The following is a 25,554-nucleotide window of genomic DNA, read 5'->3' as shown; positions in this document are numbered from 1 at the left end:
CGCTCTGGGTGAGGCTGCAGTATGGCACGTCAGTCTGACCCAGCAGGTGCCAGTTACCTCCACCACCTGGGCATCGTTCAGCCACTTGCTCAGAACCTTCTGGATGAGCTGGAAGACTTGCTGCAGAACCACCACCACCTGCCAGGGAGGAGAGGGGACGGCCCAGTCACTCGGCTGTACTGCACCCAGCTGCCCTACCCAGAGTCCCCGTCACGGACAGGGCTCTGCCCATGTCCAGGGTTCGTGGGTGTTAAACAAGGCCCAGACCCAAACCTTTGCCATTCAGAGACTGTGACACCCTTTCCTCCCCCCCACCAGGTGGGCAACCCACAATGCAGCCACCAGCCAGAGCAGCCCACGAGGATGCTGCTGAGGAGAGGCCGCGAGGAGGGAAGCAGTGCAGCTGGGCTCCCCTAGCACCATCATCCACAGGACACGACCTGCGCTAGCTGCCTCTCCTTTTGCCTGGCTGTACCAGCCTCACGCTGCCAGCCGGCAGGGGCGGCTCCGGCTGGGCTGCAGGCCAGCTGCTCCGTGGGCGGGTGAAGGCGGCAGTGAGAGAGCCCCAGCAGGGCTGCCCTTCGCCCAGAGCCTGTCGCTAAGGGAGGGTGGGGAAGTGTTGGAGCCTAACATCTGCTACACCCACCGGGTTGGGTCCCTGCGGCACAGGCAGCTTCTTGACCTCTGTGCTCTCGTGGTCGTCGTCATGGTGGCTGATGTCCAGCGTGGTGAAGAGGTTGGAGAGCAGGCCCAGGATGTGGATGATGGCCAGTTTGTTGGAGGGGTTGGGCTGGCAGGGGAAGCAAAGCCATCAGTCCCCCCTGCCTGCACCTGGGACGGAGCCTCTCCCAGCCCAGAACCACACCGGGATTCCCTGCCCAAGTCACTCCTCACATCTGGTCAATGCACCCCCACCTTCACCCCACCACACCCCCCCACCAGCTGAGGAGCCCCAGTGACTTCCGGGAGCCCCGTGTGCCTCCCCTGGAAGAAGCGAAGTCCCAGCTGTTGGCAGCAGCAGGAGGTGGGGACGCTTACTGTGAGCCAGGCCAGGTGGCAGAGCTAACAGGCAGCCCGTCTGGCACCAGTGTGCCCCGGGACACCCTAGGGAGGTGGCATGGGTGCCACGTGGGACGACCCCGAGGAGCCAGGGGACTGCTGCCCATGAGAGCCCAGGGAGTCTCTGGTGTGAGGGATGGAGGCTCGCAGATCCACCGGTGCAGAGGGGACGGCAAAGGCAACCTGCACCCCAAGGGCCGGCCCCATGGCGAGGGCCCCGCACCTCTGGGTCTGATGGGGGGCTAGGCCAGGAGGAAAAGCACCTTTTGCTCAGCAGCTCCTCCCTCCAAAGGGAGCCTGGGCCAGCCGAGCTGGAGCGGGGCCGGGCAGGGCTGGCCAGAGAGAGGAGGAACCCCAGGGGCTGGTGACTCACTGTTTCGTCAGCCAGCTTTTCCAGCTGCTGGACGTAGGGAGTGATGAGAGAATGCAGGTTCTTCAGGATCTCCTCCACTTGCAGCGCCGAGAGCAGGAAGCCCAGAGCCTGCATCAGCCACATGCACTGACTCGTCTGGGGAGAAGATTTAGGGGACAGGTCACGGCCCAGCACACACTGTGGTCAGCACTCTGAGAGCTCTGGGCTGGGGAGAGGCCAGGGGACTCTGAAGTGCTGCAGCACCGGGCCGGGACGAGAGGCCCAGCACTGACTAGAATATGCTAGGAGTGCCTGCCCCAAGCTGGGTAGAGAGGGACACCACCTCCATGGCGCAAAGAACAACAAATGTCCTCCGGCTGCCACCTGCCTCTGCTAACTCATCTCTGGGGTGACAGCTGCCCTCGGCCTGCCTGCTGAATGGGCGAGGTGGAGAGGCTCCTGGCTGGACAGAGGGGGAGACCTGCCATCCCCTCAGGCTGGGGGTGGCTGGTAGGCAGCCCACAGAGTGGCAGGGAGCCATCGCAGACGTTAAGGGCGGAGGAACTGTGAGGCCCATTCCAGTCTGGCCCCGTGCGTCGCACCGAGGAGTGCTTCCCTTTCTGCAATGTGCTTTGCTGCCAGGTCAAGCTAGGGAGGCAGCCTGGAGACGAGCTGTGCTGCAGAGGCAGCCGTTAGGTCTCCCGCTCCTCCTCGGGAGGGACCACACCTTCCCACGACAGCCAGCGCATGGCAGCTGCCTCAGGCTGCCCCCATCCTGGTCTTGCCCCTCTCTGCCTTGCCAGGATGCTGAGCTGTGCTGCACTGCGGGCCCCGGGGAAGCCTTGCTCTGGGGGCTGGCAGCACTACCGAGGAGGGGAAGGAGGACACCTTACCTTGTGGATCTGCTTCATTAACACGTCCTAAAGGGGCAGAGAGAGAGAGAGGGGCTGAATCTCAGGAGTGCCCTCCCCCATTGCCAGGGGAGAGCAAGTTACAACTGCTGACCAAATTCAACTCTGTGCCGCTCAGCAGACGGGAGCAGTGTGCGGCTCTCCATGCACCCGAGCGCTGGGCTGGGGCAGCAGGAGGAGGAGTTGTTAAATCCATCTCTGTCCCGGGCAGGGGCTCTCCGGCCGATTCCCTTCCCCTGTGCAGCACCGGGTGCTGGGGAGCCCCAGGGCTGGGTCAGAGCCCAGCAGGATGGCAGGGCCCAGACCCCGCTTCCCTTGGTGCCATCTGAACACGGCTTGTTCACCGTGGGGCTGAAACTGGCCAAGCTCTGGAGTCCCCGGGCCTCGCACCTGCTGGCCCTACCAGTCCAAGTCCCAGAGGAAGGTGGGCGGTCGGAGCTTTCCCGCTGCACCTGACCCCGTGCTATGGCCCAGTTGTGTGGCTGGATAACTCAAACCACCCCCCAGTCTCACAGCTCTCCCGGTGTGGGACGTGCTGATGCCAGCTGTGCACCAGTCTGTGCTCTGAGTGCCGGCCCCGTGGTGCCAGGGCAGTGAGCGAGCACTGGGCTCTGGGGCGGGGCCTTCCCTGGTTTCTAACAGCGAGGACGGGGCTCCCGTGAGCTCCTGGCCTCTGCCTGCCATTTTCCACTCACAGGCAGGGCGCTGCGGGAGCCCTGTGGCAGCCCTACAGCCCTGAAAGAGCTAGCCAGGGCGTAAGGCTGGACTAGGAGAGAACGAACCCACTCTTTGCTCCTAGATCTTTAGTGCACAGAGCGGCTGATCTCTGGCACTGAGCAGGCCCCAGGGAACACCCCACGGCAGCACTGCAGAAGGGAGCTCAGCAGGCAGCTTTTGAAGGGCTGGGCTTTCCCGACAGGCGCCTCCTCCAGGGCTCAGGAAGCAGCCCACTGGGTGGGCAGAGCTCCCCCTCGTGGCATGGAGAACAGTCCCCACCGAAGGCAGCACCAAAGGCCCAGACTGAATTCAATGCAGTCCTGCCCCCTTGCTGGTGTCACTTGCTCAGTGGCCTGCCAAGTACCCTCCCCACTACTCACTTCCGCTTCCTGCTCCGCTGTCCACTTCCGCTCCTTAGCCCCACGCTGCCCTTGCACCGTTGGGCCAGTGCCATGCTGGGCAGCCCCACCCCTCCTTGCCCCCCGATTCTGGCCTGGCTCAGGAGACCAAGGGCGCGCTCCAGGCTCCCGCTTGCTGCCCAGCCACACCTACGCCTTACCTGGGACACAGCAACGATGTTGGCAGCGTAGGGGGGCAGGTCGTACTTGCACTCCCGGCAGATCTTCTTCAGGGTGGAGACGCTGGAGATGGAGAGCTCTGGGTTGCCCAAGGCCTGGAGCACCAGGGGCAGCACGTTGTTGATCATGACGGGGTGGTCAGCCAGCCACTCGGACAGGGCCCCTGCGCACAGCGGACGGGAGGCAGGGTCAGGGAGTGCAGGGTGGCGCCACCACGCCACAGGTCACTCATCCTGCTCTTACCTCTCACTGCAACCAGCAGCGCAGCCTCTTTCCCCAGGAGAGCCCTGCCAGATCCCAGCCCTGCTCCCCGGAAAGGACAGGTGGAGGGGAGACGCTCAGCGTCAAGGCAGCAGAAGGCCTGGCCCTGCAGCCAGTGGCTTGTGGCACTCAAGGCACAACACTGCACCGTGAAGTGCTGCCAGTGGGGAGGAGGAAGCAGGGCCTAGCAGCTGGAGCCTGGAAGGAGGAGCAGAGGGAAGGCTCAGCTCCTCCCCTAGCGTGCGCCCCCCCGGCGAGCACAGCCCTCCCCCCCAGACATCTCACCGATGGTGAACATGACAGTGTCGGCCAGCTGCACGTTGCTGATACTGATCCGGGGGATGAGGCCAATCAGACCCGGCACCACGTCAGAGTAGTTCACGTCGATGGTCTCTGCGATGGACTGGAACCCGTAGAGTAAGGCTTCCGTGTGCTACCGGGGCAGAGAGACACCCCAAGTCAGAGCCCTGCCCCAGCCCCGAGGAGCACCCCACCCAGCTCGCTGCCCAGGTTCCCGCCCTGGGCCACAGCGGCAGGGCAGCTCCACCTGTGCTGAGATCTGCAGCACCTTCCAGCTCCTTGGCACACTGCTGGGGCTTGGTGAGTGAATTTCAGCCAGAGGTTTAAACGGTTACCCACATGGGCAAAAGGCCGCCTGGTTTCACTGCCTGCAAGTGAGCTGGGGGAGAACCGGGAGCCCAGGGCTGGGCTAGCAGGGGGCTGTGGGTCAGGAGTGAGGGGCACAGGCAGAGCTGTGGGGGAGCCCAGCGCTGGGCTAGCAGGGGCCTGCAGGGTTGCTAGGCTGTGAAAAGCAGAGTCCCGGTGTTCTCCCTAGGAAGAATGCTGCTTTCTGTGGGCTATGCTGCTTTCCCTTGGCACCCACCTCCCCACTGCAATAGGCCACAGAGTCAACCCCAGAGAGATGGGACCTCCAGTGGCAACATCCCTTTAGCAGAAACAGCCGGCTGACCCCACAAGCCAAAAGCCCCTCTACCTCCTTCCCAGCTGCCCAAGCCTCCGGGGTGCCCTGTCCCCTGATAATTTCCACATTGTGTCCATCAGTACAGAAATGTGGTAACTGAGGGCAGGGCTGGGCCCCCAGAGCCCCTACCCTGGGTGTGTGATTCAGAGCCACTGCGCGCTCGTCTGCCCGAGCAGGGGCCCACCCACTTGCACGCTGCCCCTCCAGACGGACACTGCCCACCAGAAGGGAACGTGGGGGACAGTCTGGCAGCAGGGGCAGCTCACCCAGGGAGGCTGCAGCCTTCAGCTGCTGAGTGCTGGCAGTGCCTGGGCTGTGAATCAGCTCTCCCGCCGGCTGACTGGGATGCCAAGGGGAGGAGATACATGCTGATTAGCACAGCAAAGCCCTGGCCTTCCCTTGGCTCCCACGCCGCAGCACCGGCTCGGCCCGGCCCTGGCACTGCCTAACTAGTTCATGGTGAGCCTGTAAACGAGACACCGTGGACCCTTCCGGATGCCTCCCAGCACACGCCCGGGGGTAACAGCTTCTGCTGTTCGTTCCCCACGCAGGCTGGTATTTTTGTTCTCCCTTCCTGCGCCAAGCCCTGTCCAAAGGGGGGCGACCCAGGCCCCAGCGCGCCTCGCTCACCTGCCACGAGGACGGCTGCTCTGTGCTGGTGAGGAGGCGGCCCAGCTTGTCGTAGAGGCTGCTCAGCAGCTCTGCTCCCAGCATCTCGTACACGTACATCAGGGTGTCGGAGATGTCCACCCTGGGGGAGGGAAGCACCGTGTGAGTCACCGAGTGCTGCCCACCTCCCCCCAGCACTCTGTCAGCAGTGCCCCCCCCCGCTCCCAAAAAGAGCTCTGGCCAAGAAGCTACCACAGAAGCACTGCCCTGTGGGTCCCTGGCAGGGGAGAAGGGGCGCAGTGCCTCCACCCACCTGAATCACACCGCCGAGCACTGCCCCTCCTGTCACAGAGAGCTCTACCATCTCCCAGCCACTTCTGGAGGTGCTCTGAGCCGCCAGCACCCCAAGGTCAGCTCCAAACCCCAACCCACTCCCGCAGCTCCTGCCCCCAGAGAGGTTCACGCCGCACTTCTCCCTGAGGAAGCAAAGCGCCCACTGACCATCCACAGGGATCCCCCAGTGGCTCTGCATTTCCTGGAGGTCAGGCCACCCCATCGGACAGGCAGTTATCCCCTGCCATCTGCTGCCTGACACGCACACCGCCCCTCAGGGCACATCTGAGCACAGGACAGCATGCTCACCTCCTGTCACCCCCAGGGGAGACAACTGCAGGCAGGGAGGGGCGTTGGCACCCCCAGGGCATGGCCCCAACCTACCTGTAGATCCGGAACTGCTCCTTCTCATCCGAGGACCAGAACCCGTACTCCTCGTCGGAGGGGAACTGGGCTTTGTGCAGCAGCACGTCCACCAGCTGGAAGTAGACGGGCCGGTAAACCTGCTGGTACACGGCCTGCTTGTCCGGCTCGAAGGACAGGATGTCGTCCTAGGAGGGCAGGAACAAACCACACCTCAGAGAGGAGGAGGCAGCCCACCTCTGGGCCCAACAGCACTGACATCCTGGGAGCCCTCAGCTGTCTCCCCAGGGTTAGCAGGGATCTGCTGGAGATTCACCAACACAGCTGAGGAACAGGCCCCGGGCAGAACTTGCTGGAGCCCCAGCCAAGGATGGCTCTTGGGGCCGTGTCCCTGGAGGAGATGCCAAGGGCCGTGGCAGACCTGCTGGCCTTCACAGTCCACGTCACACCACCTGGCCCGCTCTTCACTGGGCTCCGGGCTTGGGATCCAGGGCACAAACGCCCCCTGCATGCAAACTCTGCTTAGCCAATGCTTCCAGGGAAGGCTCACAAGACTCAGCCACCTCTGCCCCAGGTAGGGGACAACTTCCTCCTCCCCACAGCACCCTCAGCCCCAAGCTCTGAGAATTCCCCGCTCCTTGAGTGACAGCAGGGGCTGACATGGACTCAGAGTAAAGGTCAAGGGTTCCACACTCTCCTCGGGGCTGCCTGGAGACCAGCCACTTGGCTGAGCCCTGGCTGGCATCAGAGCGGCCAGCACTGAGCTGACAACCCTTCCTCCCCCTGCCCACAACCAGCAGCACCTTGGCAGCTGCAGAGCAGAAAGCAAAGGAGCACAGAGGTTGAACTAGGGGCTAAAAATAGACCATTACCCTGATGGTGACATTCTGCTGCCTCTTTCCAGCGGGGGACAGAGGCAGACAGGAGCGTTTGCTCCGCTCCACTCCCAGCAAGGCCAGACAGAGCCTCGGGCTCTCCCCACCCCCACTCCACAGCAAGATGTGGGCTGTGATCTCATGTGACGCCAGCTAAGAGGGGCTGGTGCCTGGTGAATACCGCCATGGGTGCTGCAGGCTGGGGCGCTCGCCCGGCACTCAGTACAGAGCCCAGGGCCTGAGCACAGCGCTAAGGGGTGTTAGGCCGCTGTCTCCTGGAGAGATGCAGAGGTTGCCTGCAAAGTGCCATATTCCCACAGCAGGCAGACACCAGGGCACATCCCAGTCCAGGGTTAACCCTCGTCTCTCCTCACTGCCACGCAAGGGAAGCGGCTTGCACCGCAGAGTGGCTAGGACACGTCAGCCAGCAGGGACACAGTCCCACGGCCCTGTGCGTTTATGCTCTGCCTCCACACAACAGCCATAGAGAGGTCAGGCCAAGGAGCTCGGCCATCAGCCGGAGCTCCAGGACACAGCGGCCTCCCAAGTTCCCTGGGCTAGCCTCAGGCAGTCTGTTTGTGACAGCAGTGGGGAGCTCCTGGCCCATACCTGGCTGCTGGCAGCAGAAGGCATGGCAGGCACTGCTTGGGGAGTGGTCCCTGCTTCAGCACAGAGGTACCGGCCAACATGGCAGCACAGGGGGCTGGGAGTGGCAGGGGATCTCTGAACCCTGGGCTCAGATCACAAGTGACCAGCAGGGCTCTCGCCATCCTGTGCAAGTGCTTCACCAGCCCTATCACTGGGGGCTGAGCGCCAGAGCCGCTGGCTGGGTGCTAAAGGAGGCCAAGGAAACACCAGTGAAACCACTCCTTCCTTCTCCAGGCTCCCAGACAGCTGCCCCAGTCATCAGCTCACCCCACAGCCGGTCCTGGGGACGTGGAGGATTCGGAGGAACATAAGAACGGCCCTACTGGGTCAGCCCAAAGGTCCATCTAGCCCAGTGTCCTGTCTGCCGACAGTGGCCAGTGCCAGGTGCCCCAGAGGGAATGAACAGAGCAGGGAATCATCAAGTGATCCATCCCCTGTTGCCCATTCCCAGCTTCTGGCAAACAGAGGCTAGAGACACCATCCCTGCCCAGACTGGCTAACAGCCATTGATGGACTCATCCTCCATGAATGTATCTAGCCCTTTTTTGAACCTTGTTATAGTCTTGGACTTCACAACATCCTCTGGCAAAGAGTTCCACAGGTGGGTTGTGTGAAAAAGTATTTCCTTTTGTTTGTTTTAAACCTGCTGCCTATTAATTTCATTTGGTGACCCCTAGTTCGTGTGTTATGAGGAGTAAATAACACTTCCTTATTCGCTTTCTCCACATCAGTCATGATTTTATAGACCTCTATCATATCCCCCCTTAGTCGTCTCTTTTCCAAAATGAAAAATCTCAATCTTATTAATCTCTCCTCATACGGCAGCCGTTCCATACCCCAATCATTTTTGTTGTTCTTTTCTGAACCTTTTCCAAAGTCCAGTATAACCTTTTTGAGATGGGGTGACCACATCTGCACGCAGTATTCAAGATGTGGGCGTACCATGGATTTATATAGAGGCAACATAATATTTTCTGTCTTATTATCTATCCCTTTCTTAATGATTCCAAACATTCTGTTCGCTTTTTTGACTGCCGCTGCATATTGAGTGGATGTTTTCAGAGAATTATTCACAATGACTCCAAGATCTCTTTCTTGAGTGGTAACAGCTAATTTAGACCCCATCATTTTATACGTATAGTTGGGATTATGTTTTCCAATGTGCATTACTTTGCATTTATCAACACTGAATTTTATCGCCATTTTGTCACCCAGTCACCCAGTTTTGAGAGATCCTTTTGTAGCTCTTCGCAGTCTGCCTGGGACTTGAGTAGTTTTGTATCATCTGCAAATTTTGCCACCTCACTGTTTACCCCTTTTTCCAGATCATTTATGAATATGTTGAACAGGACTGGGCCCAGTACACACCCCTGGGAGACAGCACTACTTACCTCTCTCTATTCTGAAAACTGACCATTTATTCCGACCCTTTGTTTCCTATCATTTAACCAGTTACCGATCCATGAGAGAACCTTCCCTCTTATCCCATGACAGCTTAGCTTGCTTAAGAGCCTTTGGTGAGGAACCTTGTCACAGGCTTTCTGAAAATCTAAGTACATTATATCCACTGGGATCCCCCTTGCCCATATGCTTGTTGACCCTCTCAAAGACGTCTAGTAGATCGGTGAAGCATGATTTCCTTTTACAAAAACCATGTTGACTCTTCCTCAACAAATTATGTTCATCTATGTGTGACAATTTTGTTCTTTACTATAGTTTCAGCCAATTTGCCTGGTACCGAAGTCAGACTTACCAGCCTGTAATTGCCAGGATCACCTCTGGAGCCCTTTTTAAAAATTGGCATCTCTTTAGCTATCCTCCAGTCATTTGGTACAGAAGCTGATTTAAATGATAGGTTACAGATGACAGTTAGTAGTTCTACAATTTCACATTTGAGTCCCTTCAGAACTCTTGGGTGATACCATCTGGCCCTGGTGACTTACTACTGTTTAGTTTATCAGTTTGTTCCAAAACCTCCTCTAATGACACCTCAATCTGTGACAGTTCCTCAGATTTGTCACCTAAAAAGAATGGTTCAGGTTTGTGAATCTCCCTCACATCCTCAGCCGTGAAGACCGATGCAAAGAATTCATTTTGTTTCTCCGCAATGGCCTTATCGTCCTTGAGTGCTGCTTTAGCATCTCAATAGTCCAGTGGCCTCACTGGTTGTTCAGCAGGCTTCCTGCTTCTGATGCACTTACATTTTTTTTTGCCATTACTTTTTGAGTCTTTGGCTAGCTGTTCTTCACATTCTTTTTTGGCCTGCCTAAATATATTTTTACACTTAATTTGCCAATGTTTATGCTCCTTTCTATTTTCCTCACTAGGATTTAACTTGCACTTTTTAAAGGATGCCTTTTTGTCTCTCACTGGTTCTCTTACGTTGTTGTTTAGCCAGGGTGGCACTTTTTTGGTTCTCTTACTATGTTTTTTAATTTGGGGTATACATTAAGTTAAGCCTCTATTATGGTGTCTTTACAAAGTTTCCATGCAGCTTGCAGGGATTTCATTTTTGGCTCTGTACCATTTAGTTTTTGTTTAATTAACCTCCGCATTTTTGTGTAGTTCCCTTTTCTGAAATTGAATGCTACTGTGTTGGGCCACTGTGGGGTTTTCCCCCCCACAGGGATGTTACATTTAAGCATATTATGGTCACTATTACCAAGCGGTCCAGCTATATTCACCTCTTGGACCAGATCCTGTGCTCCCGTCAGACTAAATAAAAAATTGCCTCTCCTCTTGTGGGTTCCAGGACTAGCTGCTTCAAGAAGCTGTCATTAATGGTGTCTAGAAATTTGATCTCTTCATCCCATCCTCAGGTGACATGCACCCAGTCAATATGGGGATAGTTGAAATTCCTCACTATTAGTGAGTTTTTAATTTTAATAGTCTCTCTAATCTCCCTGAGCATTTCACAGTCACTATCACCATCCTGGTTGGATGGTCGGTAAGATATCCCTACTGCTATATTCTTATTATTCAAGCATGGAAATACTATGCATAGGGTTCTGTGGTACACTTTGGTTCATTTAAGGTTTTTACTTCATTTGATTCTACACTTTCTTTCACATATAGTGTCACTCTCCCACCAGCACGACCTGTTCTGTCCTTCCGATAGATTTTGTACCCTGGTATTACTGTGTCCCATTGATTATCCTCATTCCAAGAAGTTTCTGTGATTCCTCTTATATCAATATCCTCACTGAATACGAGGCACTCTAGCTGATCCATCATATTATTTAGACTCCCAGCATTGGTATATAAGCACTTTAAAAACGTGTCACTTTTCAGCTGTCTGCCATTAAGTGATGTAATTGAATGGTATTTTTTTCATTTGACTGTTCCTCATCGGAGCGAAGATGCTGGGGCAGAAGAAGGGAAGGGCACACACAGGGTGGGATAGAGTCAGTGAAGCCTGCCAAGGTGTGGAGGGCTCTAAGGCCTGGCACCTTGGCATTGAGCTGCTGTATCATCACATGGAAAAGGGAGATTGCAAAAGTCCAGGAGGAGGGAGACCCGTAGCAAACTCCAGTCCTGTCCACTAGCCATGCCACTTGCACCGACCCCAACAGCCCAGGGTTAAGGCCATCAGATTCTAACGGCTGGCTCCAGGAGACAGGCAGTGCTGCTGGAGGCCAAGCCAGACGCCTCTTCAGTGTTGGAGGAGACAAGACTGCAAGCCCAATAACAGATAATGTGTCACCCCAGCAACCTCTGCAGCTGACTGCCAGAGATGCAACCAGGGGCTGGACAATCAGGCCTGCAGTTGGGCAAAGCTGGGGTGTGAAGTTTTAATTAGCCATGCTAATGAGGCCCTGGAAGTGCTGGGCTCTCCTTCCAGCTCAGACCCCAAGGGAACGTGGGGTTGGGGCTACCGAGCCACAGGGCCTATGTTCCTAAGCTAACCCTCCTGCAATGGCTTGGAACTGCTGGAGCCAAACTTTGGCCATGCAGAGCTGCAGGCAGGCAGGCAGACACTTAGAGGACATGCCTGCCCAGAGAGCCCTCAGCTGGCACACACCAAGCCCCTCTCCGCAAGTTCTGGCAGCCATGGCAGAAGTTCTACGAAGGGCAAGCAGACCTGTGGCCCCCCCCCTCCCCTGCACTAGAACAGGCGCCCGGGTTTGGGCTGCATGGGGGAGGAAGCTAGGGAAAGGGAACAGCAGCAGCCTCTCCTCTACCACGGCTGACTGGTGACATGCCCCAGTCAGTTCACCCCCCGACCTCTCCCGGCTGGAGCCGGGCTCTGGTCCCAGCTCTGCTCAGCCACACCCCGACGGGGGCAGTACTGCGGGGAAAAGGGCCCGTTTCAGACATTCACATGGAGGGGAAAGGCCTGGGTGCAGCACTCGAGCCATAAACCAGCAGGAAGCCCAATACCCATCTGTGCGCAGCCCCTCACTAAGCCAGTGGCCACCGAGTTCCCCTGACATGCCTGGGACCATGCAGGGGGGGAACACCCAGTGTTCTAGCTCACACAGCAGTGACCTTGAGCCAGAGAGCAGCGTATGTGTGTTCCTGCACGCACGGCCCCCCAGCCCCCCCCAGCTCTGCCACCGAGCCACACTTAGTTGCAAGTGGAGGCTGAGCCCTGACTTGGCCATGAGCTGCTCCAGGCAACATTGCCCAGTGCAATCCATGCCTGGGGAGGGCAGGACTCCCAGCTCTCGCCCCTGCCACCCCTCCAAACAGGGCTGCAGTGTGGGCTGTGAGGTGCTAATAGAGCCAGGGAGCATGGCAGTGACCTGGCCAGGTGCCCACAGCTCTGCCATTGCATGAGGGACAGTCACTCACCTGCAGCGTGTACCAGAAGGTGAGCGTCAGGGAGCTGGTGGTTTCGTTGACAGGGTAGTGCCCGGGGATACCAGTGCAGAACATGATCATGTTGACCAGCGCCAGGAAGCTCTGCCAATGCTGCACCTGGTCCAGCAGGGCTCTGGGGGGACAGCAGAGAGCACCAGGACTGTTGTGATAACTGGACCCACAGAAGAAGTGAGTGGAAGTTACAAAATTTCAATAGCCCACCACTACAAACGTTGCTGGGGAAAGGTGCCAACAGCAAGGCAGCCTGGACTAGTCCAAACAGAAAGGCCCCTTGATGGAACTCGAGGACTGCGTTAACACCACGGCTGGCACACAGGAACAGTGCAGGACCGGAAATCAAATGCCAAAATGGGTGTATCAGAAATTGGGCCTAATTGGTGAACAAAACAACAAGGGGATGGGCTATTCCACATTCCACTCCCTTCAGGTGCTTGCAGAGAAAAGACTCTGGGGGGAAATCAGCAGCAGAAGAATAAGCTGTCTACTGACAACTGCTGCAGCAAGCTTTATCATGGCTGCCACTCACACCGTCTCCTGGGATCCCAGGATCTACCCTAACACTGGGGGGAGGGGAGGGCTTTGGTCATCCTGGGCCTGAGACACGTCCTGGCCAGGCCAGAGAGAGGCACCCAGATGACATTGCCACCTCTGACTCTAATGGCTCTGGCTAAACTTCCAACCACCTGGGATGGATACCCCACATGTATACTTTCTCTTCCCATCTTATTTCTTCTCTCTCCTATAGCTCTCCTTTTGCCTTCTGGCTCAGCAGAGTTTCTCTGAGCCGGCCAATACTGTCTATTCTGCAGCGCTGCTGAAAGCTTGTGACTAGAGAAGCCACTAAAATCAATGCCCTAAAGAGCCCGACGCTGGTACCAGTTTGCCGGGCCTTGGAGTGGCTGATAAGAATCACAGAATATCAGGGTTGGAAGGGACCTCAGGAGGTAAGCTAGTCCCATCTCCTACTCAAAGCAGGACCAATCCCCAACTAAATCATCCCAGCCAGGGCTTTGTCAAGCCTGACCTTAAAACCTCTAAGGAAGGAGATTCCACCACCTCCCTAGGGAACCCATTCCAGTGCTTCACCACCCTACTAGTGAAATAGTGTTTCCTAATATCCAACCTAGACCTCCCCCACTGCAACTTGAGACCATTACTCCTTGTTCTGTCATCTGGTACCATTGAGAACAGTCTAGATCCATCCTCTTTGGAACCCCCCTTCAGGTAGTTGAAAGCAGCTATCAAATCCCCCCTCATTCTTCTCTTCTGCAGACTAAACAAGCCCAGTTCCTTCAGCCTCGCCTCATAAGTCATGTGCTCCAGCCCCCTAATCATTTTTGTTGCCCTCCACTGGACTCTCTCCAATTTGTCCACATCCTTCTTGTAGTGTGGGGCCCAAAACTGGACACAATACTCCAGACAGGGCCTCCCCAACGTCGAATAGAGAGGAATGATCACAGCCCTCGATCTGCTGGCAATGCCCCTACTTATACAGCCCAAAATGCCGTTAGCCTTCTTGGCAACAAGGGCACACTGCTGACTCATATCCAGCTTCTCGTCCACTGTAACCCCTAGGTCCTTTTCTGCAGAACTGCTGTCTAGCCATTCGGTCCCTAGTCTGTAACAGTGCATGGGATTCTTATGTCTTAAGTGCAGGACTCTGCACTTGTCCTTGTTGAACCTCATCAGGTTTCTTTTGGCCCAATCCTTTAATTTGTCTAGGTCCCTCTGTATCCCATCCCTACCCTCCAGCATATCTACCACTCCTCCCAGTTAGCATCTGTGACGGTACCTCCCATAAGGCTTTATGCAAATATGCTTTTATATACATACATACACACACGCACACACTCATAACATAACTAGAATGTGTTTTATGCTACATATGCCATGTAGCATATCTCTGTAAAGGTTATGATTTACTGAATGTATTAATCCTATTTGTATGCATGTGTCATTTTTGTATTCGAAGTTATGAATATTATGAATGTTGGCTGTGTACTGGCTTGATTTCTAAATAACCTTAGCAGAGCATTTCCTGGAGAAAGGAATGTTGACATTAAGTACCTAATCAAGAAACACTTAAAGGACAATGGATCTTGGAATGCTCCAGTCCACATAAGAAGTCTACTTGAAGATGTTCAAGGTAGCATGTAAACAATGGCTGCTACCTGTAAAAACTGAGAGTCATGCATGGACATGCGACTTGCCCAGGTGACTCCTAAACTCCATCGTGGAGCGGGACTTTGCATAGGAGAGAGGATGGGGTCTCCACCCACAAGAGAGTCTATTTAAGCCCGTGGGAGACCCCTCCATTTTGTCTTCAGCTGGCTAATGAGAAAGCCTCTCCACCCCCAAAGATACCTGAAAGAAACTGGAACAAAGGACAGTGACTGCAAGGGGTGTGAGTGATTGCTGGACCCAGGCTAAAAGGAGATTAGTCTGTAAAAGGGAGCATTCTGGTGAGGATCTTATCTGTATTCAGTTTGATTAGACATAGATTTGTGTTTTATTTTGCTTGGTGACTTACTTTGTTCTGTCTGTTACAATCTGAAACCACTTAAATCCTACTTTCTGTATTTAATAAAATCACTTTTTACTTATTAACTAACTCAGAGTATGTGTGTGGGCAAACAGCCGTGCATCTCTCTCTATCAGTGTTATAGAGGGCGAACAATTGATGAGTTTACCCTGCATAAGCTTTATACAGGGTAAAATGGATTTATTTGGGTTTAGACCCCACTGGGAGTTGGGCATCTGAGTGTTAAAGACAAGAACACTTCTGTGAGCTGCTTTCAGGTAAGCCTACAGCTGTTAGGGGACTGGTTCAGACCTGGGTCTGGGTTTGCAGCAGGCTAGCGAGTCTGGCTCAAACCAGGCAGGGAACTTTAGTCCTGAGCTGACAGGGCAGGAAAGCAAGGGCAGAAGTAGTCTTGGCACATCAGCTGGCAGCTCCCAAGAGGGTTTCTGTGATCCAACCCGTCACAGCGTCATCTGCTGAGGGTGCAGTCCACGCCATCCTCCGGATCATTAATGAAGTTATTGAACAAAACCGGCCCCAGGACCGACCCTTGGGGCACTCCACTTGAAACCGGCTGCTAACTAGACATGGAGCCATTGATCACTACCCGTTGAACTTGACGATCTAACCAGTTTTCTATCCACCGTATAGTCCAATCGTCCAGCCCATACTACTTTAACTTGCTGGCAAGAATACTGTGGGAGACCATATCAAAAGCTTTGCTAAAGTCAAGGAAAACACATCCACTGCTTTCCCCTCATCCACCGAGCCAGTTATCTCCTCACAGAAGGCAATTAGGTTAGTCAGGCATGACTTGCCCTTGGTGAATCCATGCTGAACTGTGGGCCGGGCCTGTGTTTCTCCAGCAGTGAGGATGCAAGAGTCAATATCATAGACAGCAGCTGCAGCCTCTATCTCTGCTGCTCTTTTCTCTCCCCCTTCCATGTGTGTTTGTCTGGTTTCATCTTCTAGCAAACAGGCTCAAAGTTCAACAGCACCAGCTCCAGCCCAGCTCCACTAACCCCAAAAGGCCAATTACTCCCATCTCTGACACCATCTACCAGCCTGTCGAGTGAGGGGCGGGGTCCTTCTAAAACAAGGGATGTTGTTACAATGAAAACCTGACTAAATACTTCACATTTCAAAGGCCTCAACTGGATTTCCTTCTTTTCCTGTATCTTTAATGAAAAGTTGAAGGGTTGTTCCTGGTGTCTTTGCCTTGGGACGGAGCAGTCCGAGGTCTCTGGATAGCAAACCCTGACCCTTGTTTAACACTGGACAGTTTCAGGGTCATGTTAACACTAGGGCTGTCGTTTAATCACAGTTAACTCACGCAATTAACTAAAATTTTTTTAAACTGTGATTTAAAAAATTAATCGTGATTAATCGCACTGTTAAACAATAGACTACCAATTGAAATTTATTAAATATTTTTGGATGTTTTTCTAAATTTTCAAATACATTGATTTCTATTACAACACAGAATACAAAGTATACAGTGCTCACTTTATATTATTACTTTTTTATTACAAATATTTACACCTTAAAATTATAAACAAAAGAAACAGTATTTTTCAATTCACCTCATACAAGTACTGTAGTACAATTGCTTTATCATGAAAATGCAACTTACAAACGTAGGTTTTTATTTTTACATAACTGCACCCAAAAACAAAATGTAAAACTTTAGAGCCTACAAGTCCACTCAGTCCTACTTCTTATTCAGTCAATCGCTAAGACAAACAAGTTTGTTTACATTTACTGGAGATAATGCTGTCCGCTTCTTATTTACAATGTCACCAGAAAGTGAGAACAGACATTCGCATGGCACTTTTGTAGCCGGCATTGCAAGGTATTTACGTGCCAGATATGCTAAACATTCATATGCCCCTTCATGTTTCAGCCACCATTCCAGAGGACATGCTTCCATGCTGATGATGCTTGTTAAAATAATGTGTTAAATTTGTGACTGAACTCCTTGGGGGAGAATTGTACATCTCCTGTTCTGTTTCACCCACATTCTGACATATATTTCATGTTATAGCAGTTTCAGATGATGACCCAGCACATGCTGTTCATTTTAAGAACACTTTTACAGCAGATTTGAGTAAACGCAAAGAAGGGACCAATGTGAGATTTCTAAAAATAGCTACAGCACTCGACCCAGGGTTTAAGAATCTGAAGTGCCACCCAAAATCTGAGAGACGAGGTGTGGAGCTTGCTTTCCGAAGTCTTAAAAGAGCAACACTCTGATGAGGAAACTACAGAACCCAAACCACCAAAAAAGAAAATCAACCTTCTGCTGCTGGCATCTGACTCAGATGATGAAAACGAACATGCATCGGTCCGCTCTGCTTTGGATCGTGATGGAGCAGAACCTGTCATCAGCATGGACACATGTCTTCTGGAATGGTGGTTCAAGCATGAAGGGACATATGAATCTTTAGCGCATCTGGCACATAAATATCTTGCGATGCCGGCTACAACAGTGCCATGCGAACGTCCGTTCTCACTTTCAGGTGACATTATAAACAAGACGTGGACAGCATTATCTCCTGCATTTGTAACCAAACTTGTTTGTCTGAGTAATTGGCTGAAGTAGGACTGAGTAGACTTGTAGGTTCTAAAGTTTTACATTGTTTTATTTTTTAATGCAGTTTTTTGTACACAATTTTATATTTGTATGTTCAACTTTCATAATAAAGATTGCACTACAGTACTTGTACTAGGTGAACTGAAATATACTATTTCTTTTGTTTTTTACAGTGAAAATATTTGTAATAAATATAAAGTGAGCACTGTACAGTTTTTATTCTGTATTGTAATTGAAATCAATAGATTTGAAAATGTAGAAAACATCCAAAAATATTTAAATTATATTCTATTATTGTTATCGCGCGATTCATGTTTTTAGTTGCGCAATTAATTGTGATTAATTTTTTTTATGCGCTTGACAGCCCTAGTTAGCATCTTTGGCTTTTGGGGCCCATCTATTCCATCTAAATGAATACAACAGGCCCCTGCGCTAATAAGGGGCCAGTGCAAGGCCAAGCCCCACCAAGAGCACGGATATGCCACTGTGGCTGGGTGCAATCTCTGAGGTGAGGCTGTGCTGGTGCAGCTGGCTAGTCCGGACTCAGTCCCCCTTAAAATTCCCTTCTAGTGAAGAGGCCCCGCGGGGTAAGGTGCAGGCCCAGGTATGCTCACCAGTGCAGCAGGCTGCCCCAAGAGGGGATGGGGAGGACGACAGGTCCCATGGGCTCCTCCATACGCACTCAGAGGTGAGGTGGGAGGAGCAGCATGTCAGCATGTTTGGTAGTCCTGCCAGCAGACTGATCTCAGGGGATGGCCCGTTCAGCTCAGCATATGAAGGCGACGTTCGCCCTTCACCTTCGCCTCCCAGGAAATCTGACACAGCACCATGCAGATTTGCCCAGCCACAGCGACGAGGAGGGGCGCAGTAGAGAGCAAGTACCTCCTCCCCTAACCCCAGGGGGCATCATGGCATCAGCCCAAGCGGACATTCCCCCTCCACAAGAGCATGGGCGCTTCCAGGGCAGCACCAAGCCCTTAGATCCGGAACTCACCGGGAATGGTTCTCTCCCAGGGCCACGGCAATACGGCAGATCCCATGAGACGTCTCCATGTCTCCACCCTGGACAGCCTGGCGCAGCTGCTCCTGGAGGCCCAGCACGGGGGGAATGAGCTTCAGTAGAGTGTTCACGTACCTGCCAGCAGAAGAGAGCCTGCATCAGGTACAAGGAGACATTCACCCACCCCACAGGCCCTGTCCCCTGCCAGGAGATGGTCTCTCCTTCCCTCCCTCCCTCCCATCACACGGCCAAGTCTCTGGTTAAAAGTAATTGGTTAAAAGATAGGAAACAAAGGGTAGGAATAAACGTTCAGTTTTCAGAATGGAGAGAGAGGTAAATAGTAGTGTCCCCCAGGGGGTCTGTACTGGGCCCAGTCCTATTCAACATATTCCTAAATCATCTGGAAAAAGGGGTAAACACCGAGGTGGCAAAATTTGCAGATGATACAAAACTACTCAAGATAGTTAAGTCCAGAGCAGACTGCGAAGAGCTACTAAACTGGGTGACTGGGTAACAAAATGGCAGATGAAATTCAATATTGATAAATGCAAAGTAATGCACATTGGAAAACTTAATCTCACCTATACATACAAAATGATGGGGTCTAAATTAGCTGTTACCACTCAAGAAAGATCTTGGAGTCATTGTGAATAATTATCTGAAAATATCCACTCAATATGCAGCGGCAGTCAAAAGTGAATAGAACGTTGGGAATCATTAAAAAAGGGATAGATAATACACAGAAAATATATTGCCTCTATATAAATCCATGGTACGCCTACATTTTGAATACTCTGTGCAGATGTGGTTGCCCCATCTCAAAAAAAAGATCTATTGGACTTGGAAAAGGTTCAGAAAAGAGCAACAAAAATGATTATGGAATGGCTGCCATATGAGGAGAGATTAATCAGACTGGGACTTTTCAGCTTGGAAAAGAGACGACTAAGGGGGGATATGATAGAGGTCTATAAAATCATGACTGATGTGGAGAAAGCGAATAAGGAAGTGTTATTTACTCCTCATAACACAAGAACTAGGGGAAGCCAAATGAAATTAATAGGCAGCAGGTTTAAAACAAACAAAAGGAAATACTTTTTCACACAACGCACCTGTGGAACTCTTTGCCAGAGGATGTTGTGAAGTCCAAGACTATAACAAGGTTCATAAAAGGGCTAGATACATTCATGGAGGATGAGTCCATCAATGGCTATTAGCCAGGATGGGCAGGGATGTTGTCTCTAGCCTCTGTTTGCCAGATGCTGGGAATGGGCAACAGGGGATGGATCACTTGATGATTACCTGGTCTGTTCATTCCCTCTGGGGCACCTGGCACTCGCCACTGTCAGCAGACAGGATAGTGGGCTAGATGGACCTTTGGTCTGACCCAGTATGGCCATTCTTGTGTTCTTCTCGGCTCAAACGAGCCATTGGTAGCTCCTCATCCCCAGAGGGATGCTCTCTTCCCATCAGCAGGAGATGGGCTTGAGGAGGAAGTCCATGGGGGAGCCAAGGCCCTCCAGGACCATTCCCACAGCTTAACCCCTGCAGCAGAGAGAGGGGCCCAGAACCAGCATCGATACAGAACAGGCCTGTGGGGGTAGTCCCCGGCCCTCTGTCACCTCTAGGCTCCCCAACAATTCTCCAGCAGCTTGTGCTGCCCTGGGCAGGAGCCATGGGAGCTGTGGCTCCAGAAGAACGGGTGTGGAGGGGAGATTAGTCGTCCTCACCTCCAGACTCTGTGTGCATAAAGGAGCCATGGACCACTCTGCCATGCTCCTGCCCTCTCCAGGCAGGGTGGGCTGGCAGCAGCTCTGGGGAGAGCACAGCTACCATACACTGGTCCTGTGCAGAGGATCAGGCAGCTCACGCGCAGGGGCCTGCCTTGCAGCAGCATCACACCAGTCAGCGTTCAAACAAATCCATCGATTACGTCAAGGAGAGCCTTGTCCCTTGGTTGCTGACTCCCCAGCCCTGCTCAGTGGGGAGCTCCGGGGAGCGGGAAGGTACTTTCTGGGCCACCTGATAGCTCCAAGTGAGCCGAACACCCAAGCCTAGGCACAGTGCCCTGAAGCAGGGGAGGAAGTCCCCTGGCACCATGCCCACCCAGCACCTCCATCACCATTACACACCACGCTGAGTGTGGGAGAGACACACTTGCTGCACCTGCACCAAGGCGAACCACAGCGGCAGCTCCCACCGAGAGTCCAGCACTCAGGCCCCACTCCACATGGACACTGTTTGTACCAGCACCCCCAAGTAGGGGAGTGAGTGACGTTTCCCTGGGAGAAACATTATCCAGATTACACAAGCGACATCAGGGAGGTCACAGCACCTGGGAAGTGCCTGCCACACATGAATTACGGACACCCCGCATCCGGCGCTAACAGAGCCTCTCTGAGCAGGCATCCCTGCGTGCGCAGTGCAGTGGTCCTTTATGACAGAGAAGGCACTGCATGCTCCCTGTCGCATCCTTCCCTTCCCCAAGCCAACCGTGGAGGGCTCTTGCCAAGCTGGCCCCCTTTTCCCTGGATCAGCTACTGCGTGCGTGCCCATCTCCCATGCCCAGGCCCCCGCACAGCAGCATTCCAGAACAACGTGCAGCAATTCCACACACGTCAATCTACTCAGGGCTGCCAGTAAGTGATTATAACCATGGCGACAAGCGAGAAGTGACAGAGAAGAGCAGCTGATGGCCCCCAGAGAGAGGCTGTGCTGGAGGCTAATATGAGGCATATTATCTGGAGATGCAGCTGTTCCGCCCTCACTCAGCGGTAGAGAACGTGCAGACACACAAGCTGCACGCAGTGTCCAGCACCCCCTGGCCCTTACCTGAGAGTGCCACTGCCAATGAACGAGGCATGGCGAGTGAAGTACTGCCTAGGACCAGTGCAGAGTGCTCACTGGGGGCATTTTTATTATCTCTTCCGGAAGAGAAGGAAATGGAAAGAATGATGATGTACGTGAAGGCTGAGATTTTGTGGCCGAGGAGTCAGGACCTTCCAAGTGAAGGCTCCAAGGGCAGGATGAAGAGTGGGGGTGCTTCCCCCACAGATCCTATCCTATTTCAGAGACATGACTCTGCCAAGTCTTTAAAACGCTGAAAGACTCTTTACAAGCCCATGGAGCTGGCAGGGCTGGGCTGAGGGCTTCACTTGATTCAAAAGCAGCCTTTACCCTGAAGACCAAGAAGAGACCTCCCAGAACCCAGAATCAACAACATGGTCTCCTCAAACCACACTGGTGTGGAGATCTCAGGGACAAGGATAGAAAGACATAAAATTAATATGGCACATATCAAATGGATTAAAAGCTGGCTGATAGATCTCAAAATGTAACTGCAAAAGGGGAACCATCGCGTGGGTGTTTCTGGTGGGATCCCGCAAGGCCGGGTGTTGGCCCTTCACTATTTAATTTATTTGAATCAATGAGCTGGAAGAAAACAAAATCATCACTGAAAAAGTTAGCAAATCACATAACTATTGGGGGAGCCATACATAATGAAGAGAACAGGTCACAGATATGGAGCAATCCGGATTGCTTGGTAAGGTGGGTACAAACAAACAATGCAGCGTTTAAATACAGCTGTGTGTAAATGTACACATCTAGGAACAAACAACGCAGGCCCCACTTGCAGGATTGGGTCTCTGTCTTGGGCAGCAGTGACTCTGAAAAAGACTGGGGAGCCATGGTGGATAATGAACTGAACACGAGCTTGCAGTGGGATGCTGTGGCCAAAAGAGCTCATAGGATCCTGGGGTGCATAAATGGGAACCTTGAGTAGGAGCAGAGAGGTAAATTTACTTCTGTCTGTGGCACTGGGTGCGACTGCTGCTAGAATCCTGTGTCCAGTTTTGGTGGCCGTAATTCAAGAAGGATGTTGATAATTGGAGAGGGTTCAGGGAAGAGCCAAGAAAATGATTAAAGGATGAGAAAACCTGCCTTCTACCGACAGACTGTAATCATCACCCCATAACCTTCTTTATTAAGCTAAATAGATTGAGCTCTCTGAGTAAATATCTACATGGGGAACAAATAGTTACAAATGGGATCTCCAGGCTAGCAGAGGAAGGTCTAACACCATCTAGTGGCTGGAAGTTGAAGCTAGACACATTCAGACTGGAAATAAGGCGTAAGTTTTGACAGGGAGATAGTTAACCACTGGAGCAATCTACCGAGCGTCGTGGTGGATTCACCATCACTGGCAATTTTAAAATCACGACTGGATGTTCTTCTAGAAGCTCTGCTCTAGGAATTATTTGGGGGCAGCTCTCTGGCCTGTGTTGTACAGGTCAGACTAGATGATCATAACGCTCCATTCTGGCCTTGGGACCTATGAAAATAAAACAGGGGCTTGTGCCTTTACCATATGGGAAAACCCAGGACAGAATGGGCCTGGGGAATCCGCACTAAGCGACTAGCACTGAGAATGTGTAACGACAGGCAGAGAGCTGGCCACCCCAAAGTGAGACACATTAGGATTCTGTGGCAGAGAAGATGGATTTTGTTGCCCTGAATGACCTGGTGGAAGAGCCTCAGTATAAAGGAGGCAGCTCTCTACTGAGCCCTGCAATCAAATTCCAGTGCAATCAAACTGTGGACAGATCCTCCATCTAACCACCAGGAGAGGAAGAATGTCCCTCATTCTTCAGCCAATCTGATCTTCCCTGACCAGCAATCCAGCAGCAGAGCTAAGAGACTTCTGATCAAAGAATCTGTGTGTACTCCACCAGGGGAAGCTCTGGGCCTGCTCTCCTAGAGATGCTTCCTCTTCTGGGATGGGAATCCAGTAGTCTGGTTACTGGAGAGGATAGACCAAGAACAGCAAACAAGGACACCATGTGATCCACCCAGCACCTTCTCAGGAGACAGGAACTGCCCATTTCAAATGGCGAGCCTTACCTCCTGGCTCCCATCTCCCCACATGCTAGTGTGAAGTGGTGATGTGTCATTCTACTAGCAGAAAGAGACCAAAAACCTAAGTAATATCCCCCCGGCCGATAGAAGGGGCTAGGCAGACGGAGAGACCCAGTTCCATCCCTTTCTCCAGCCGCTGGAGATAGCCCCCACCCCAGCCTTCTTATTGGCACCAGTTCAGACAGTCTCTCTCTGCATCTCCCTAAGTCTATGCAGGCACTGCCTGCAGTTCCCAAGGCTCCACCAGTCTGTGCAGAGACGCTAGAGCCCAGCAGTTTCTAACGAAGTCCCTTATCAGGTCAGCCCACACAGCACTGCTTTCCTCTCTGGGACCACTGCTAGTGGGAGGGTGAGGGACACGGCTGACTCCACTTGCCCTGTCAATGCTCCAGACTCCAGGAGAACACGGCTGGGAGATTCTCCTTGCCCAGTGACAAGCTGCATTCCATGCCGATCCCATAGCCTGAGCCAAAGGGAGATCCCATCAGATTAGCTCCATGCTGACAGCCCGTTATCAGAATTAAAAATGAACTTCAAAGGGTCGTCTGGTCATAGATTATCTCAGTGAAGCAGGCTGAGGAGGGAAGGGATGGGAGGGGCTCCGAGGACCCAAGCAGAGGGAGATGGGAGGGGAGGAGTGCCTCTGAAGGCCATTGAAACGTGGGAGAGAGGGAGTGGTCAGGGGACAGAGAAGGAAGAGTAGAAATAGATTAATAAAGTCACAGATTCCAAAGCCAGAAAGGCCCATTGTGATCACAGGTCGAGAACTGGAAGTTCATGTTCCGCTGATTGTTACTCCTGAGGGCATTCCGCGCCAAACAATTAAAAATTCTACACACGCGCATGCACACACACACACACACAATATTTTAAAATTCTGCTAATGTTATTTGTCAAATAAATGTGGCGGCTCCAGCATGGCACTGGCGAGCACAGGCCACTGGCTGCACCGAGGTGGGAGATCACCCTGCAGTGCCCCCCAGGACACGGACTCAGTGCTGAGGCTGCACCCAACCCAGACAGTGCGAGGACTGGGCCTGCCCCAGAAACACCCCAGTGTGCACCAGGTGTGGGCAGGCAGGCTCAGTCCAGCAAGTACTGAGGGATCCAGGTGTGGGTTGAGAGCATTCTGCAGGGGGGGCTGGGTGTGTGGAGGGATAGAGCTCAGCAGGCGGGGTCTGGGTGTGGGGGGGAGCATGGCAATCTAGATGCAGCTGGTTGGAGCTTGGCGGGGTGGGGATCCAGGTGCCGGTGGCTCATCGGAGTGGTCTAGGTCCAGGGGGAATGAGGCCCCCTGTGAAGGGGGTGTGAGGCACCGCAGGAGGGTCTGCGTATGAGGGGATCTGGATGCACGGCTGTTGGTCGGATGGGAGAGCAGGTCTCCGTACAGTGATCCCCCCTTCCCCTGCAGCTGACGAGTGATAGGTGCAGAAAGCCGGGGGGTGGGGGAGTTTGCAGAGCTTCCTACAGCTGTGGGGGAAATCTGGGGGGTGGATCTGCCCTGGACGCCATGCCAGGGAATAGGAACTTCTGTGCACCCCAGCCCAGCCAGGACTAGCAGCTGAGCCTGGCGCAGGATAGGAGCCACCAGCCAGGTCTTCCCCAGTCTCTCCCCCTGCCCTACAGTGATTTCTCTCTCTGCCGGCTGCCATGGGCACCCGAAACATACTGCTGGGAAAGGTCACATGACTGCTCTTGTGACTTCCCTTTGCTTCCCCATCAAAAAGTAATTTTTCTTCAGGGAAGCAAAGAAATCTGTGGGGGACATAAATTCTGTGCATGCACAGTGCTGTAGAATTCCCCCAGGAGTAGATTGTCCACCACGACCCCCAAATCTTTTTCAGAGTTCCTACTTCCCAGGAGGCCAGAACCAGCCCTCCTTGGGGAGGTGAGTGACTCACTGTGTGGAGTCTGTCACTCGAGCAAGGTCCAGGTCAGTGGAGGAACACTAAGGATGGTCTCTGCCTGCAGCTCCAAGATGGGAGGCAGGGAGGGTGCACAAGCAGCACAGGCG

At 53.1% G+C, this 25,554-nt stretch overlaps 1 protein-coding gene across 2 annotated transcripts in view; it reads right to left on the bottom strand.

Moving 5' to 3' along the window:
- The window catches only part of IPO13 (importin 13), a 59,759-nt gene that overhangs the window by 15,861 nt on the left and 18,344 nt on the right, over positions 1 to 25,554 (bottom strand). For both annotated transcript variants that reach the window (XM_045027008.1, XM_045027007.1), the window contains exons 3-12: positions 18,621 to 18,761; positions 12,483 to 12,624; positions 6,187 to 6,353; positions 5,491 to 5,611; positions 4,164 to 4,311; positions 3,599 to 3,780; positions 2,305 to 2,331; positions 1,433 to 1,567; positions 647 to 790; positions 58 to 138 (exon numbers count right to left, since the gene is read on the bottom strand). In XM_045027008.1, coding sequence (XP_044882943.1) covers positions 58 to 138; positions 647 to 790; positions 1,433 to 1,567; positions 2,305 to 2,331; positions 3,599 to 3,780; positions 4,164 to 4,311; positions 5,491 to 5,611; positions 6,187 to 6,353; positions 12,483 to 12,624; positions 18,621 to 18,761 — 1,288 coding nt within the window. The remainder of the gene's footprint in view (positions 1 to 57; positions 139 to 646; positions 791 to 1,432; positions 1,568 to 2,304; positions 2,332 to 3,598; positions 3,781 to 4,163; positions 4,312 to 5,490; positions 5,612 to 6,186; positions 6,354 to 12,482; positions 12,625 to 18,620; positions 18,762 to 25,554) is intronic.

The sequence above is a fragment of the Mauremys mutica genome, chromosome 8 (genome assembly GCF_020497125.1).
Source record: "Mauremys mutica isolate MM-2020 ecotype Southern chromosome 8, ASM2049712v1, whole genome shotgun sequence".
In the NCBI taxonomy this organism is placed as follows: Eukaryota; Metazoa; Chordata; order Testudines; family Geoemydidae; genus Mauremys; species Mauremys mutica.
Note: the sequence above shows the minus strand (reverse complement) of the source record. Positions and strands in the feature narration are given on the sequence as shown.